Source organism: Oncorhynchus keta, chromosome 34 (assembly GCF_023373465.1).
Source record: "Oncorhynchus keta strain PuntledgeMale-10-30-2019 chromosome 34, Oket_V2, whole genome shotgun sequence".
Taxonomy (NCBI): Eukaryota; Metazoa; Chordata; class Actinopteri; order Salmoniformes; family Salmonidae; genus Oncorhynchus; species Oncorhynchus keta.
This window is the reverse complement of record NC_068454.1, coordinates 16,996,485-17,014,145: the sequence shown is the minus strand read 5'-3', so window position 1 is coordinate 17,014,145 and position 17,661 is coordinate 16,996,485. Positions and strand designations below refer to the sequence as shown.

The 17,661-nt window shown below is 46.5% G+C and overlaps 1 protein-coding gene across 1 annotated transcript in view; it reads right to left on the bottom strand.

The window, feature by feature from the left end:
• The window catches only part of LOC118370517 (collagen alpha-1(IV) chain-like), a 73,264-nt gene that overhangs the window by 23,109 nt on the left and 32,494 nt on the right, over positions 1–17,661 (bottom strand). The window contains exons 2-4 of the mRNA XM_052493301.1: positions 9,923–9,982; positions 1,681–1,770; positions 1,434–1,478 (exon numbers count right to left, since the gene is read on the bottom strand). Of these exons, the coding sequence (XP_052349261.1) occupies positions 1,434–1,478; positions 1,681–1,770; positions 9,923–9,982 (195 nt within the window). The remainder of the gene's footprint in view (positions 1–1,433; positions 1,479–1,680; positions 1,771–9,922; positions 9,983–17,661) is intronic.

The following is a 17,661-nucleotide window of genomic DNA, read 5'->3' as shown; positions in this document are numbered from 1 at the left end:
TCCTGCTCTAACTCTCCTGCTCTAACTATCCTGCTCTAACTCTCCTGCTCTAACTCTCCTGCTCTAACTCTCCTGCACTGACTCTCCTGCTCTAACTCTCCTGCTCTAACTCTCCTCTCCTGCACTGACTCTCCTGCTCTAACTCTCCTGCTCTAACTCTCCTCTCCTGCTCTAACTCTCCTGCACTGACTCTCCTGCTCTAACTCTCCTGCACTGACTCTCCTGCTCTAACTCTCCTGCACTGACTCTCCTGCACTGACTCTCCTGTACTGACTCTCCTGCTCTAACTCTCCTGCACTGACTCTCCTGCTCTAACGCTCCTGCACTGACTCTCCTGCTCTAACCCTCGTGCACTGACTCTCCTGCACTGACTCTCCTGCTCTAACTCTCCTGCTCTAACTCTCCTGCTCTAACTATCCTGCTCTAACTATCCTGCTCTAACTCTCCTGCACTAACTCTCCTGCTCTAACTATCCTGCTCTAACTCTCCTGCTCTAACTCTCCTGCTCTAACTCTCCTGCTCTAACTCTCCTGCTCTAACTATCCTGCTCTAACTCTCCTGCTCTAACTCTCCTGCTCTAACTCTCCTGCTCTAACTATCCTGCTCTAACTATCCTGCTCTAACTATCCTGCTCTAACTCTCCTGCTCTTACTCTCCTGCTCTAACGCCCCTGCACTGACTCTCCTGCACTGACTCTCCTGCACGGACTCTGCTGCTCTAACTCTCCTGCACTAACGCTCCTGCACTGACTCTATGCACACACACTGGATTCTACCCACACACTCACGGATTCTTACACTGATACCCCAACACAAACATACACACACGCTACATACGCCCACACACAAATAACATGTACACACGTAGATATTGACGCCACACACACACACTCACATTTTCACACTCACTACATACCCTGCTGCTACTGTCTATTATATTTCCTGTTGCCTAGTCACTTTACCCCTACCTATATGTACATACTGTAGCTACCTCAATTACATCGTACCCCTGCACATCGACTTAGTACTGGTACTTCCTGTATATAGTCATGTTATTTTTATTCAATATTGTTATTTGTTATTCACTGTCTATTTATTCCACATATATCCTTATGTACATATTCTTTATCCCCTTACACTGTGTATAAGACAGTAGTTTAGGAATTGTTAGTTAGATTACTTGTTGGTTATTACTGCATTGTCGGAACTAGAAGCACAAGCATTTCGCTACGCTCGCATGAACATCTGTTAACCATGTGTATGTGACAAATACATTTGATTTGATTTGATTTTACATGTTTTATTTATTTCTACTTAATCTTTAACTCTGCATTGTTGTAAAGGTGGTCCAAACAAAAGCTAAAATGCTACAAGAAAGTAGACACTGGTTTCCAGACCAGGTGGGGTCTTCTCTGATAGCATTATTCCACTCACACGTGTTCCTTTCATTCCGGGAGTTCCCGACTCGCCATACTCTCCCTGGGAAGAGACAAGTGACATTGAAGTGATATTAAGGTGACATAGAGAAGATGGAGTCGTGACATGACTTATTTTTTGTGATAAAAAAAAACAAAAAATCTGTTATAATCATGGTACTTGTCATTATTGTGCTCTCCCAAGTCGGGTATCTTAGTGGGTGAGTGATACTGTGAAGGGGGTGGGGTCTGGAGCTGTCACTCACCTTAGGGCCCATCGGCCCAGCGGGTCCCTCATGGCCCTGCATGCCCGGGAACCCCATGTTGCCTTGGAGACCAGGAAATCCACGCTCACCCTACAGGAGACACAACAATAGTTAAACAGAGTTGGGTGAAGTTACCACAGAGGCTGGTCAGTTTCGTGTTTTTCAACATTATGGTTAGGTTTAGCATTCTAAAAAAAAAATATATATATATATATATATGTATATACAGTACCAGTCAAAAGTGTCTTATTGTTACTATTTTCTACGTAATAATAGTGAAGACATCAAAACCATGAAATAACACATATGGAATCATATAGTAACCAAAAAAGTGTTCAACAACATATATTTTACATTTGAGATTCTCAAAGTAGCCACCCTTTGCCTTGATGAAAAATTTGCACACTCTCTCAACCAGCTTCATGAGGTAGTCATCTGGAATTCATTTTACTTAACAGGTGTGCCTTGTTAAAAGTTCATTTGTGGAATTTCGTTATTTCTTAATATGTTTGAGCCAATCGGTTGTGTTGTGACAATGTAGGGGTGGTATACAGAAGATAGCCCTATTTGGTAAAAGACCAAGTCCATATTATGGCAAGAACAGCTCAAATAAGCTAAGAGAAACGACAGTCCATCATTACTTTAGGACATGAAGGTCAGTCGATGCAGAACATTTCAAGAACTTTGAAAGTTTCTTCAAGTGCAGTCGCAAAAACCATAAAGCAGTTTCATCATAACTGGCTCTCATGAGGACCGACACAGGAAAGGAAGACCCAGAGTTACTTCTGCTGCAGAGGATAAGTTCATTAGCGTTACCAGCCTCAGAAATTGCAGCCCAAATAAATGCTTCACAGAGTTCAAGTAACAGACACAACTCAACATCAACTGTTGAGAGGAGACTGAGTGAATCAGGCCTTCATGGTTGAATTGCTGATGATCTGTGATTTATTTAGAATTCAAAGCACACTTAACCAGCATGGCTACCACAGTATTCTGCAGTGATACACCGTCCCATCTGGTTTGCACTTAGTGGGACTATCATTTGTTTTTCAACAGGACAATAACCCACCACACCTCCAGGCTGTGTAAGGGCTATTTGACCAAGAAGGAGAGTGATAGAGTGCTGCATCAGATGACCTGGCTTCCACAATCCGACCTCAACACAATTGAGATGGTTTGGGATGAGTGTGCAAAGCTGTCATCAAGGCAAAGGGTGGCTACTTTAACATTTTTTTTTGGTTACTACATGATTCTATATGTGTTACTTCATAGTTTTGATGTCTTAACTATTATCATACAATGTAGAAAATAGTACAAATGAAGAAAAACCCTTGAATGAGTAGGTATGTCCAAACTTCTGACCAGTACTGTATATAAACTCAGCAAAAAAAGAAACGTCCCTGTTTCAGGACCCTGTCTTTCAAAGATCATTTGTAAAAATCCAAATAATTTCATTGTAAAGGGTTTAAACACTGTTTCCCATACTTGTTCATTGAACCATAAATGATTAATGAACATGCACCTGTGGAACGGTCGTTAAGACACTAACAGTTTACAGACGGTAGGCAATTAAGGTCACAGTTATGAAAACTTAGGACACTAAAGAGGCCTTTCTACTGACTCTGAAAAACACCAACAGAAAGAGGCTCAGGGTCCCTGCTCATCTGCGTGAACGTGCCTTAGGCATGCTGCAAAGAGGCATGAGGACTACAGATGTGGCCAGGGATATAAATTGCAATGTCCGTACTGTGAGACGCCTAAGACAGCGCTACAGGGAGACAGGACGGACAGCTGATCACCCTCGCAGTGGCAGACCACGTGAAACAACACCTGCACAGGATCGGTACATCTGAACATCCCCTGCGGGACAGGTACAGGATGGCAACAACAACTACCCGAGTTACACCAGGAACGCTCCATCAGTGCTCAGACTGTCCGCAATAGGCTGAGAGAGGCTGGACTGAGGTCTTGTAGGCCTGTTGTAAGGAAGGTCCTCACCAGATATCACCGGCAACAACGTCGCCTTTGGGCACAAACACTCCGTCACTGGACCAGACAGGACTGGCAAAAAGTGCTCTTCACTGACGAGTTGCGGTTTTGTCTCACCAGGGGTGATGGTCGGATTCACGTTTATTGTTGGAGGAATGAGCTTTACACCGAGGCCTGTACTCTGGAGCGGGATCGATTTGGAGATGGAGGGTCCGTCATGGTCTGGGGCGGTGTGTCACAGCATCATCGCACTGAGCTTGTTGTCAATGCAGGCAATCTCAACCCTGTGCGTTACATGGAAGACATCCTCCTCCCTCATGTGGTACCCTTCCTGCAGGCTCATCCTGACATGACCCTCCAGCATAGCAATGCCACCAGCAATACTGCTCATTATGTGCGTGATTTCCTGCAAGACAGGAATGTCAGGAATGGCCAGTGATGAGCATGTCTGAGACCTGTTGGATCGGAGGGTGAAGGTTAGGGCCATTCCACCAGAAATGTCCGGGAACTTGCAGGTGCCTTAGTGGAAGAGTGGGGTAACATCTCACAGCAAGAACTGGCAAGTCTGGTGCAGTCCATGAGGAGGAGATGCACTGCAGTACTTAATGCAGCTAGTGGCCACACCAGATACTGACTGTTACTTTTGATTTTGATCCCCCCCTTTGTTCAGGGACACATTATTCAATTTCTGTCAGTCACATGTCTGCAGAACTTGTTCGGTTTATGTCTCAGTTGTTGAATCTTATGTTCACACAAATATTTAACAAGTTAAGTTTGCTGAAAATAAACGCAGTTGACAGTGAGAGGACGTTACTTTTACGAGTTTATGAAGAGGATTAATGAGACAGTAATAGCTGATTGCTTCATGTGTTCCATCTATCTGCCACCAGATGGAGCCACAGTCCTTTCTCAGGCCAGAGTGGTCTGCTCTGACCAACAATGTATATTATCCCTGGTTAGCGGTTGCTATGTATTATCCACTGAGCGATTTTGAAGCCACAAGTGAGTCATATTGGCACTCCTCAGTTGGAGAGGTCCTCCAAATGAAATTCTACAGCTGTTCTATGAAATGTTTCATGGACAAAAGGACATGTATTTAAGTATTTTTGTGTTTATACCTTAAGGAAAATGTTTTAAATATTATAAAATGTTTTGTTTGTATGTTTAGATGACATAATATAATGTATAAGTATGCATTAAGGTGTTTGTAATAGAATACACATGGCAAAATATAATGTACATATTAACAAATGCATGTCCATAGCTTAAACATGTATTTTTTTACAACGGTGGCGGAGTGCCAAGATGAAGGCAATGTGGCTTCAACACAGCGCCCCCTATAGATCATTTGCTGTACAGTGCATTCTGAAAGTATTCAAACCCCTTCACTTTTTCCATATTTGTTACGTTAAAGCCGTATTCTAAAATGGATTAGATTTTCAAAATCCTCATCAATCTACACACAAAACCCTATAATGACAAAGCGAAAACAGGTTGGTATTTTTTTTAATTGAAATACCTTATTTACATAAGCATTCAAACCCTTTGCTATGAAACTCGAAGTTGAGCTCAGGTGCATCCCGTTTCCATTGATCATCCTTGAGATGTTTCTACAACTTGATTGGAGTCCACCTGTCGCAAATTCAATTGATTGGACATGATTTGGAAAGGCACATACCTGTCTATATAAGGTCCCACTGTTGACCGTGATGTCAGAGAAAAAAACAAGCCTTGAGGTTGAAGGAATTGTCCGTAGAGCTCTGAGACAGGGTTGTGTTGAGACACAGATCTGGGGAAAGGTACCAGACAATATCTGCAGTATTGAAGGTCCCCAAGAACACAGTGGCCTCCATCATTCTTAAAATGAAGAAGTTTGGAACCATCAAGACTCTTCCTAGAGCTGGTCGCCTGGTCAAACTGAGCAATCTGTGGAGAAGGGCCTTGGCCAGGGATGTGACCAAGAACCTGATGGTCACTCTGACAGAGCTCCAGAGTTCCTCTGTGGAGATGGGAGAACCTTTCAGAAGGACAACCATCTCTGTAGCACTCCACCAATCAGGCCTTTATGGTAGTGGCCAGACAGAAGCCACTCTTCAGTAAAAGGCACATGACATGACAATGAGAAACAAGATTCTCTGGTCTGATGAACCCGAGATTGGACTCTTTGGCCTGAATTCCAAGCGTCATGTCTGGAGGAAACCAGGCACCACTCATCACCTGGCCAATACCATTCCTACCGTGAAGCATCGTGGTGTCAGCATCATGCTGTGGGGATGGGAGACTAGTCAGCAGGCACTGGGACACTAGTCAAGATCGAGGGAAGGATTAACAGATCAAAGTACAGAGATCCTTGATTAAAAAAAACTGCTCCAAAGTGCTCAGGACCTCAGACTGGGGCGAAGGTTCACCTTCCAACAGGACAACGACCCTACGCACACAGCCAAGACAACAGGAGTGGCTTCGGGACAAGTCTCTGAATGCCCTTGAGTGGCCCAGTAAGAGACCGTACTTGAACCTGATCGAACATCTCTGGAGAGACCTGAAAATAGGTGTGCAGCAACGCTATCCATCCAACCTGACAGAGCTTGAGATGATCTGCAGAGAAGAATGGGAGAAACTCCACAAATACAGGTGTGCCAAGCTTGTAGAGTCATACCCAAAAAGACTGGAGGCTGTAATCGCTGCCAACAAAGGTGCTTCAACAAAGTACTGAGTAAATGGTCTGAATTGTATTTTTTATTTTTAATACATTTGCAAACATTTGTGGAAACCTGATTTTGCATAGTCATAATGGGGTATCGTGTGTAGATTAATGAGGGGGGACTATTTAATACATTGTGGAATAAGGCTGTAAAATGACAAAATGTGGAAAAAGTCAAGGGGTCTGAATACTTTCCGAAGTTTTCATACACCTTAGCCAAATACATTTAAACTCAGTTTTAAACCCTGACATTTAATCCTAGTAAAACTTCCCTGTCTTTGGTCAGTTAGGATCACCACTTTATTTTAACCTGTTTTGGAGATTGGTTTAATGTGAAATGTCAGAATAATAATAGAGAGAATAAGTGTCCATAATGTTTATTTTAATACATAAACTGAACACTACGAAATACAAAACAATAAACGTGATATGAACGAAACAGTCCCGTGTGGTACGAACACTAACACGGAAGACAAACACCCACAACTCAAAAGTGAAACCAGGCTACCTAAGTATGATTCTCAATCAGGGACAACGATTGACAGCTGCCTCTGATTGAGAACCATACTAGGCCGAACACAGAAATCCCAAATTATATAAAAACTAACATAGACAACCCACCCAACTCACGCCCTGACCATTCTAAAACAAGGATATAATAACAGAACTAAGGTCAGAACGTGACAATTTGGTAGCATTGCCTTTAATGAAATTGTTTAACTTGGGTCAAACGTTTCAGGTAGCCTTCCACAAGCTTCCCACAATAAGTTGGGTGAATTTTGTCCCATTCCTCCTGACAGAGCTGGTGTAACTGAGTCAGGTTTGTAGGCCTCCTTGCTCGCACATGCTTTTTCAGTTCTGCCCACACATTTTCTATAGGATTGAGGTCAGGGCTTTGTGATGGCCCCTCCAATACCTTGACTTTGTTGTCCTTAAGACATTTGGTCACAACTTTGGAAGTATGCTTGGGGTCATTGTCCATTTGGAAGACCCATTTGCGACCAAGCTTTAACTTCCTGACTGATGTCTCGAGATGTTGCTTCAATATATCCACATAATTTTCCTTCTCATGAAGCCATCTATTTTGTGACGTGCACCAGTCCCTCCTGCAGCAAAGCACCCCCACAACATGATGGTGCCACCCCCGTGCTTCACATTTGGGATGGTGTTCTTCGGCTTGCAAGCCTCGCCCTTTTGCATCCAAACATAACAATGGTCATTATGGCCAAACAGTTCTATTTTTGTTTCATCAGACCAGAGGACATTTCTCCAAAAAGTATGAACTTTGTCCTCATGTACAGTTGCAAACCGTAGTCTGGCTTTTTTATGGCGGTTTTGGAGCAGTGGTTTCTTCCTTGCTGAGCGGTCTTTCAGGTTATGACGATATAGGACTCGTTTTACTGTGGATATAGATACTTTTGTACCTGTTTCCTCCAGCATCTTCACAAGGTCCTTTGCTGTTGTTCTGGGATTGATTTGCACATATCGTGCCAAAGTACATTCATCTCTAGGAGACAGAACACGGCTCCTTCCTGAGCGGTATGACGGCTGCGTGGTCCCATGGTGTTTATACTTGCATGTTTGTACAGATGAATGTGGTACCTTCTGGCGTTTGGAAATGGCTCCCAAGGATGAACCAGACTTGTGGAGGTCTACAACTTGGCTGATTTCTTTTGATTTTCCCATGATGTCAAGCAAAGAGGCACTGAGTTTGAAGGTAGGTCTTGAAATACATCCACAGGGACACCTCCAATTGACTCAAATTATGTCAATTAGCCTATGAGAAGCTTATAAAGCCATGACATCATTTTCGGGAATTTTCAAAGCTGTTTAAAAGCGCAGTCAACTTAGTGTATGTAAACTTCTGACCCACTGGAATTGTGACACAGTGAATTATGAGTGAAATCATCTGTCTGTAAACAATGACTTGTCTCATGCACAAAGTAGATGTCCTAACCGACTTGCTAAAACTATAGTTTGTTAACAAGACATTTGTGGAGTGGTTGAAAAACAAGATTTAATGACTCCAACCTCAGTGTATGTAAACTTCTGACTTCAACTGTATAAATCATTGGCTCTTGCCCATTGAACTACATTCTGAGCTGCCAAGAGTGAAAGACAGGGAACTAGAAGGAAGAGGAGGCGTGGGGAAAATGTGGTATTTGGAGCTCTTTATGTGTATGTCTGTGTTTCTTAAGGCGTCAGCATGCTTCAGGTCGGCTGACCACACTCCCTTATACGACCTACGCTTGAAAAACGAGACAAAAGTGTCAATAGTACAGTTTATCCATCTACACTTCCTCAAAATAGTTTGAATGAATCTAAGATAACTCAAGAAATCTACCATTCATTCTGACGTTTTTGTAGAAAAGATCTTAGATCAATCTTACATCTAACTAAGATGTTTTGTTCAGTGTTTCTCAAGTGATTTTTTGTTGTTGTTGTTGCATGAATATAATTTGTTTCTCATTGAATCACAGCAAACACAAAGGAGCGTAGACGTTAAAATGTTAAAATGTTGTGTGAACAGCCTTATCGAAAACCAAAATGAACAAAAACGTCATAAAATGCCATCATAATCTGAACTGTTTTGAATGGGAAGCTGATGCCTTTACTCTCTCGCCCTGCTGCCTCTTTCTTCTACCTCCCTCCATTCCTAAAGCTCACCAACATAACGTTCTGGGCCATGGGAACCAGGACACTGGCTGGTTGCCAAGGGAACAGAACCGCCGTCGTGGGCGACAGGACGTGACATCATCATAGTGAACATATGCATGGAGAGTTGAAACAGCGGTTGATTTGCCAGTCTTCAACACCTTTCAACAGAGACTGAGGCGTGAGGTATGACCTCACCAGGCTCAGCCTGTCAGTCAGTCAGTACAGGCCTGGCTCCAGAGAACACACAGCACACAGTAGTCCTCTGTGGACAATCTCTGTCTGGTTACTGTTTCTTGAACACAGAGTAGATAAGACACTGCTAGGTTCTAATGTGTGTGAAAAAATACACATAGAGTAGCAATGCAATTGTTGTTTTCTGAGCTCCCTGAGAAGGTGCTGCTCTCATTGTGTCCTTGTTACTGGAAGATAACAAAGGCGGTGTCTGTAGATCTTCTTGGAAACTTTTAACCACAATTAGAAACACTGCATGATTGCTGGATTGACTTTTACAGTGCATTACTGTTTCAAGACTGGATTAGAGATTGTTTGGTCTGGTAGGAATACGCTCTCAGCCCAGCTGTGTGTCCGGACATGCTCTAATTCCGCCTGATTCCAGTCCTTCTCCATCCTGATCCCTGCTCCGTGTTGGCCCTCTGCTACTACTAAGTCCCACTGGGCTGACCCCTGACCCCTAACCCGGAACCCACGCTCTGCTATGCCCCTTTGAGCCTATCAGGGATTCTGGACTGTTTTGAAGTTGTACAATCTGTAGTTTGTTGGTGGGGATCTTAGAGAGAGTGGGTGAAAGAGTGAGACACAACGTGAAGAAAAGCGAGAGAAGACAACCAATATGAAACTGATAGACAATGAGGAACTGATGGATAGAATGCTCACCTTTGCTCCTTTCACTCCACTGCAGTCACATTTCCCTTCACATGATGACCCAGAGCACCCCTAGAGAGAGAGAGAGAGAGAGAGAGAGAGAGAGAGAGAGAGAGAGAGAGAGAGAGAGAGAGAGAGAGAGAGAGAGAGAGAGAGAGTCCATATTACAGTCATTACATAGACCTCAGTAACCAAGTACAGACTGAGACAGCATTTTACACCAGAGGGCAACATAATCCCCCCTAGTATTCCGACGCTTTCTGATTTATCTGCCCATGTCAGAGAGGCTACAAACTACAAACACCGACATGCTAACACACACACATACACACACAGTGTGAACCAGGATCATTCATTTGATCATTTGATCAGTTCAGGAGATGGAAAGGTGGTGTTAATTGCTGTCATTTGCTTTTCAGTTATGTGGCAGCTCTCCTGAAGCAATCCTACAAGGGAGTTACCAAAATTACAATTTACCAGCTGGCCTCACTACTCTCTCAACAGGATCCCCTCTCCCTCCCCTTCCCTTCCCTCTCCCTCTCCTTCCCTCTCCCTCCCCTTCCCTTCCCTCTCCCTCTCCTTCCCTCCCCTTCCCTTCCCTTCCCTTCCCTCTCCCTCCCCTTCCCTTCCCCTCCCTTTCCCTCTCCTTCCCTCTCCTTCCCTCTCCTTCCCTTCCCTCTCCCTCTCCTTCCCTCTCCCTCTCCTTCCCTCTCCCTCTCCTTCCCTTCCCTCTCCCTCTCGTTCCCTCTCCCTCCCCTTCCCTTCCCTCTCCTTCCCCTTCCCTCTCCTTCCCTCTCCCTCTCCTTCCCTCTCCTTCCCTTCCCTCTCCCTCTCATTCCCTCTCCTTCCCTTCCCCTCCCTCTCCTTCCCCTTCCCTCTCCCTCTCCTTCCCTCTCCCTCTCCTTCCCTCTCCCTCCCCTTCCCTCTCCCTCTCCTTCCCTCCCCTTCCCTCTCCCTCTCCTTCCCTCTCCCTCTCCTTCCCCCCTTCCCTTCTTCCCTTCCCTTCCCTCTCCCCTCTCCTTCCCTCCCTCCCTCTCCTTCCCTCTCCCTCCCCTTCCTTTCCCTCTCCTTCCCTCTCCCTCCCCTTCCCTTCCCTCTCCCTCTCCCCTTCCCCCTCCTTCCCCTTCCCTCTCCTTCCCTCTCCTTCCCTCTCACTCTCCCTCTCCTTCCCTCTCCCTCCCCTTCCTTCTTCTCCCTCGCCTCCCCTTCCCCTTCCCTCTTCTCTCTCCCCTTCCCTCTTCTCCCTCGCCTCCCCTCTCACTCCCCTTCCCTCCCTTCCCTTCCCTTTTCTCTTTCCCCTCTCCCTCCTCTCCCTCCCCTCTTCTCCCTCCCATCTTCTCCCATTCACTCCTCTACTCTCCCTCCCCTCCCCTTCCCTCCCCTTCATTCCCCTCCCTCCCCGCTTTCCTTCCTCTCTCCCTTCTCTCCCTCTTTCCCTCTCCCTCCCCTATTCTCCTCTCCCAGGGACTAAAGCCTGGGACCTGGCCTGTACTCTTCCTCTCCTCTCCCAGGCACTAGAGCCTGGGACCTGGCCTGTACTCTTCCTCTCCTCTCCCAGGGACTAGAGCCTGGGACCTGGCCTGTACTCTTCCTCTCCTCTCCCAGGGACTAGAGCCTGGGACCTGGCCTGTACTCTTCCTCTCCTCTCCCAGGGACTAGAGCCTGGGACCTGGCCTGTACTCTTCCTCTCCTCTCCCAGGGACTAGAGCCTGGGACCTGGCCTGTACTCTTCCTCTCCTCTCCCAGGGACTAAAGCCTGGGACCTGGCCTGTACTCTTCCTCTCCTCTCCCAGGGACTAGAGCCTGGGACCTGGCCTGTACTCTTCCTCTCCTCTCCCAGGGACTAGAGCCTGGGACCTGGCCTGTACTCTTCCTCTCCTCTCCCAGGGACTAAAGCCTGGGACCTGGCCTGTACTCTTCCTCTCCTCTCCCAGGGACTAAAGCCTGGGACCTGGCCTGTACTCTTCCTCTCCTCTCCCAGGGACTAGAGCCTGGGACCTGGCCTGTACTCTTCCTCTCCTCTCCCAGGGACTAGAGCCTGGGACCTGGCCTGTACTCTTCCTCTCCTCTCCCAGGGACTAGAGCCTGGGACCTAGCCTGTACTCTTCCTCTCCTCTCCCAGGGACTAGAGCCTGGGACCTGGCCTGTACTCTTCCTCTGCTCTCCCAGGGACTAGAGCCTGGGACCTGGCCTGTACTCTTCCTCTCCTCTCCCAGGGACCAGAGCCTGGGACCTGGCCTGTACTCTTCCTCTCCTCTCCCAGGGACTAGAGCCTGGGACCTGGCCTGTACTCTTCCTCTCCTCTCCCAGGGACTAGAGCCTGGGACCTGGCCTGTACTCTTCCTCTCCTCTCCCAGGGACTAGAGCCTGGGACCTGGCCTGTACTCTTCCTCTCCTCTCCCAGGGACTAGAGCCTGGGACCTGGCCTGTACTCTTCCTCTCCTCTCCCAGGGACCAGAGCCTGGGACCTGGCCTGTACTCTTCCTCTCCTCTCCCAGGGACTAGAGCCTGGGACCTGGCCTGTACTCTTCCTCTCCTCTCCCAGGGACCAGAGCCTGGGACCTGGCCTGTACTCTTCCTCTCCTCTCCCAGGGACTAGAGCCTGGGACCTGGCCTGTACTCTTCCTCTCCTCTCCCAGGGACTAGAGCCTGGGACCTGCCTGGGACCTGGCCTGTACTCTTCCAGGTCCCAGGCTCTAGACCTCTTTCTCCCACTCTCTTTCTCTTTCTCCCACTCTCTTTCTCTTTCTCCCACTCTCTTTCTCTTTCTCCCACTCTCTTTCTCTTTCTCCCACTCTATCGCTTTCCCTCCATCCTCCTGTTAGACAAAACCTCTCCATCTTCCTCTGATCAGACATTCCAGCAGGCTCTTCACACTACTGAGACGCCCCGACCCTCTAATCCAGAACACACTCTGACACGCATGACGAGAGAATGTCTCGACGAGAGAATGTATGTGTGTGAATGTGTGTGTGTGTATGTGTGTGAATGTGTGTGAATGTGTGTGAATGTCTGTGTATGTGTGTGAATGTGTATGTGTGTATGTGTGTGTGTGAATGTGTGTGTATGTGTGTGTGAATGTGTGTGTATGTGTGTATGTGTATGTGTGTGTATGGGTGTGAATGTGTGTGTATGTGTGTGAATGTGTGTGTATGTGTGTATGCGTGTGTGTGTATGTGTGTATGTGTGTAGCTCAGTTGGTAGAGCATGGCGCTTGTAACGCCAGGGTAGTGGGTTCGATCCCCGGGACCACCCATACGTAGAATGTATGCACACATGACTGTAAGTCGCTTTGGATAAAAGCGTCTGCTAAATGGCATATATTATTATTATTATTATTATGGGTGTGAATGTGTGTGTATGTGTGTGAGAATGTGTGTGTGTGTGTGTGTGTGTGTGTGTGTGTGTGTGTGTGTGTGTGTGTGTGTGTGTGTGTGTGTGTGTGTGTGTGTGTGTGTGTGTGTGTGTGTGTGTGTGTGTGTGTGTGTTATGTGTGTGTGTGTGTGTATGTGTGTGTGTGAATGTGTGTGTATGTGTGTGTGTGTGTGTGTGTGTGTGTGTGTGTGTGTGTGAATGTGTGTGTGTATGTGTGTGAATGTGTGTGCGCGCAAGAGTGCTTGTTCATGTCTGTCCGTTCCATCCTGTTATGTTCTCACACTCTGCCATTCTGTGATGTCTGTTACAGCTCTCAGACCACAACATGCTATCTGACAGGAGATCAAAGGAAGTGGAGTGTCTTTCATCCCGTTTTTGTTATGCCTTCTTAGTCCGTTACACATCTCTCTAAACCCAAACACCAGATGGGTGAGATGGCAGGCAGACTAAATTGACATCCACACAAAACAGACTTCTAGTTAATGGCCTGTGCTGCTGTAGAGAGAGCTGGGGCTGATTCAGTATCTGGTCCTACGTGAAAAGGGATCTTAAGACGGCGATATCGCCTCGATTCCCAGGTTTATAGGTCAATGGGGACTATTGTGACTAACAGAAAGCAGTAGAATGTATAAACCATCTCTCTGTGTGTGTCTGGAATGGTTTAGTCATGAGTTCAACAGGCGTGCACGGATGAAATGAGTGTTAACATGATGAGAAAGGAGGATATTAGGAATGAAATTAATGTTAAAGGATAGGAGGCGAAGATTCTCTATGAGTCTTGACTTGGCTGTAGTGATGCCATTTTCCTGAAACTAGCGGTTGCATGCATACTCAAACACTGAACAGACAATCCAACAGATACCAAGCAGACTTCAAGAGAAAATAAACTGTTTCAGAGGAGAGGAGAGGTTCCAGGATGTTGAGAGGAGAGGAGAGGAGAGGAGAGGATGGGATGGGAGAGGAGGGGAGAGGAGAGGAGAGGAGAGGAGGAGAGGGAGGAGAGGAGAGAGAGGAGGAGAGGAGAGGAGAGGATGGGAGAGGAGGGAGAGGAGAGGGAGGAGAGGAGGGATGGGAGAGGAGAGGAGAGGAGAGGAGAGGAGAGGATGGGAGGAGGAGAGGAGAGGAGAGGAGAGGTTCCAGGATGTTGAGAGGAGAGGAGAGGAGAGGAGAGGAGAGGAGAGGAGAGGAGAGGAGAGGAGAGGAGAGGAGAGGAGAGGAGAGGAGAGGAGAGGTTCCAGGATGTTGAGAGGAGTGTAATGGGTTTCTAGGTATACAGAACACAATGACTCCCAGGTCTGGAGAGCTTCAAATAAACACCTCAACAGAAACCACACAGGCCTGTGAAAATGTGACTGTCTATCATGTTTATGCTTGTGTATCTGTCTGTCAAACCTGTGCAGTTCTAAATGTTATGTATATATGAAAGTTTTTATGTGCATGTCTGTAGCATATTGCGTGTGTGTTTGTTTCTGTGTGTATGTATGAGTGCGTCACTGTGGACGTGAGTGTGTGTTTAATCCATGGTCTATGCTGGACAGGGCCAATGGGCTCCAATGTTTGTTTAGAAACAGACAGATAGCATCTCCAAGTGTCAGCAGAGAGAGAGAGAGAGAGAGAGAGAGAGAGAGAGAGAGAGAGAGAGAGAGAGAGAGAGAGAGAGAGAGAGAGAGAGAGAGAGAGAGAGAGAGAATCTCCAAGTGTCAGCAGAGAGAGAGAGAGAGAGAGAGAGAGAGACTCCAAGTGTCAGCAGAGAGAGAGAGAGAGAGAGAGAGAGAGAGAGAGAGACTCCAAGTGTCAGCAGAGAGAGAGAGAGAGAGAGAGAGAGAGAGAGCTAAGAGAGAGAGCTGAGAGAGAGTTGAGAGAGCTAGAGAGAGAGAGAGAGCTAAGAGAGAGAGCTAAGAGATAGAGATAGATAGAGAGAGAGAGAGCTAAGAGAGATAGAGAGAGAGCTAAGAGAGAGAGAGCTAAAAGAGAGAGAGAGAGAGAGAGAGTTAAGAGAGAGAGAGAGAGAGAGAGAGCTAAGAGAGAGAGAGAGAGAGAGCTAAGAGAGAGAGAGAGAGAGAGAGAGAGCGAGAGAGAGAGAGAGAGAGAGAGAGAGAGAGAGAGAGAGAGAGAGAGAGAGCACTGTCCTGACCAGGAGAGGACCAGGACTTTCCCTGAAGTCCTAAGGCTAAGACAAACAGGGTTCCTCTCACTGTGACATTCTGAGGGGATTTCCGTGTTAATCTGCGATTTACATAGCATCTGTATGAAACAGCTGCCCTCTGTTCTCCTTCTTCCTGTTACAGACAAGCAGTGGAACAAGCTGTGATCAGACACAGATCTGGTCAAAACATCTACACTTTGAAAAGAGTTTATTCAAAATGCTTAGTTTCCATGGTGCTTTTGTAATGAAAAGGCAGAATTACTTTTTCTTCACTGTGTGTGGGAGAGACCATTTTGGCTGGTATCACTTTTAATGGTTCAAGTCACGAAGTCACTGCATTGTCCTGTAGAGCTGAGCTGTAAACTGGGGGTACCGTAAAGCTCAATGACCAGATGGGGGCAGAAACATGCCCAATGCAGGAGTTTTAATCAATATCAAATCAGTTCTGGGTAACAATTAAGTACCTTACTGTAAAGGTTGTCCCCCACAATGAAATCAGGGAGAGGACTATGGATCTACGTCCGTTAGTACATTTGTATTTTCGTACATTCGTCACATGAGATGCCAAAACTTGCCGAAACGTGTGTGAATGATGCATCTTGCCATAGAGATCAAGCAATTTACAAAATTACACTGATTGACCAGATGGTGGTGCTATAACAAGCGATTGAAAATGCTAACTTTGAAAGGTCCCACCTGTTAGATATTCAGTATATATAAAACTACATACAGTACACACAACACTTAAAACTAGCTGTTATTGGCAGAGGTTTGGAACTCTCTTTGTCACTGGTCTAATAACTAATTTATCGCTGAGTGATGTCACCAGGCAAACTCGCCTTCTGTCACTTTCCTGAAATGTCTGTTCAATGTTTAAGACTTCATCTTAACCCTGTTTGAATAGGTGTGTGTGTGAGGCATGGTCAACACCTGCATATCCAACCCACAGGCCAGGCTAACATCTGTCTAATGTCCTGTAACAACCTTTGGACCTAGCAGCCACTCTAGTGTGGAACACCCCAACATTCACATCATAGCCGTCAACCACTGACAGTCGCGCCCCACAAACCCCCAGTGTACCCAAAACCCCTCAGTGGCTGACTTCACCCTATGCCTGGAGTGTGGCAGGATGTTCCCTCATTCCAAGACCTCTCTCCCTCAAGTGTTGCTGCAATAGACTGATATGCATGTGCACACACACGTACACACACACACACACATGTACACACACACACATACATGTACACACACACACGTACACACGTACACACGTACACGCGCACACACATACACACACACACCGTGATTGTGACTCTGCTGTACAGACAGTCAGACCATTGCTTAGCGTGTTGGATGAGATACAATGGCAGTCAGTCAAAATAGTGTTTCAGGTCTGGCTTGAAGGTACATGTGTTTCTTAACTCTGTCCATCCCTTACATAGAGTACATCAACATGGCTCTCCTCAGCTCCTCAGCTGAAGTGAAGTGGAAGGGCTCTGGGTATTATCACAACTACTCTTATCAGCCGGCCACAATGTGGAAGAAGAAGACTGTTTGTTGTTTTTGACGTTTTCAGAAGCTAAACAAAAGTCTTCCTGCTCTGTGTGTGTGTGTCTGGTCAGCCTCAGAATATGGTATCCTACAGGTGAATGGCACCAATGTTAACGTTCTCCCTCTCTCTCCCGCTAACTCCTGAACAATGGAGGAGGAGGGAGAGGAGAGGAGGGAGAGGAGAGGAGGGAGAGATGAGGAGGGAGAGATGAGGAGAGGAAGGAGAGGAGAGGAGGGAGAGATGAGGAGGGAGAGGAGAGGGGGGAGAGGAGAGGAGAGGAGGGAGAGGAGAGGATGGGAGGGGGTCTTCCCTTCTTCCTTCCACACAGATATGTATTTCGCTGAGGGGAAAACCAGGGAGATTACTTCCATCTCAACTCTCTACAGACCCAGGGGGGTTTGTGTATCCATTGTATGGATGATGTGATCTTCACCACATCAGCCTGATCAGCTAAAGACCCTTTAAACAGAGGAATATGAGTTACGGTAAGGTTGCACAACTCTCAGGTTTATTTGACCTGTCTGTACGGTGTTGTAAGTGTTTGGCACACAGAGAGATGTGTTCTAATTAGCCATAATGACCTCTGATGTGGTCTGGATCCATTTCCTACAACTCAGATGATAACCGTTGCACAACATTATAATCATGAAGTTGCCTCTACCCTCCTCCCTGGTCCCA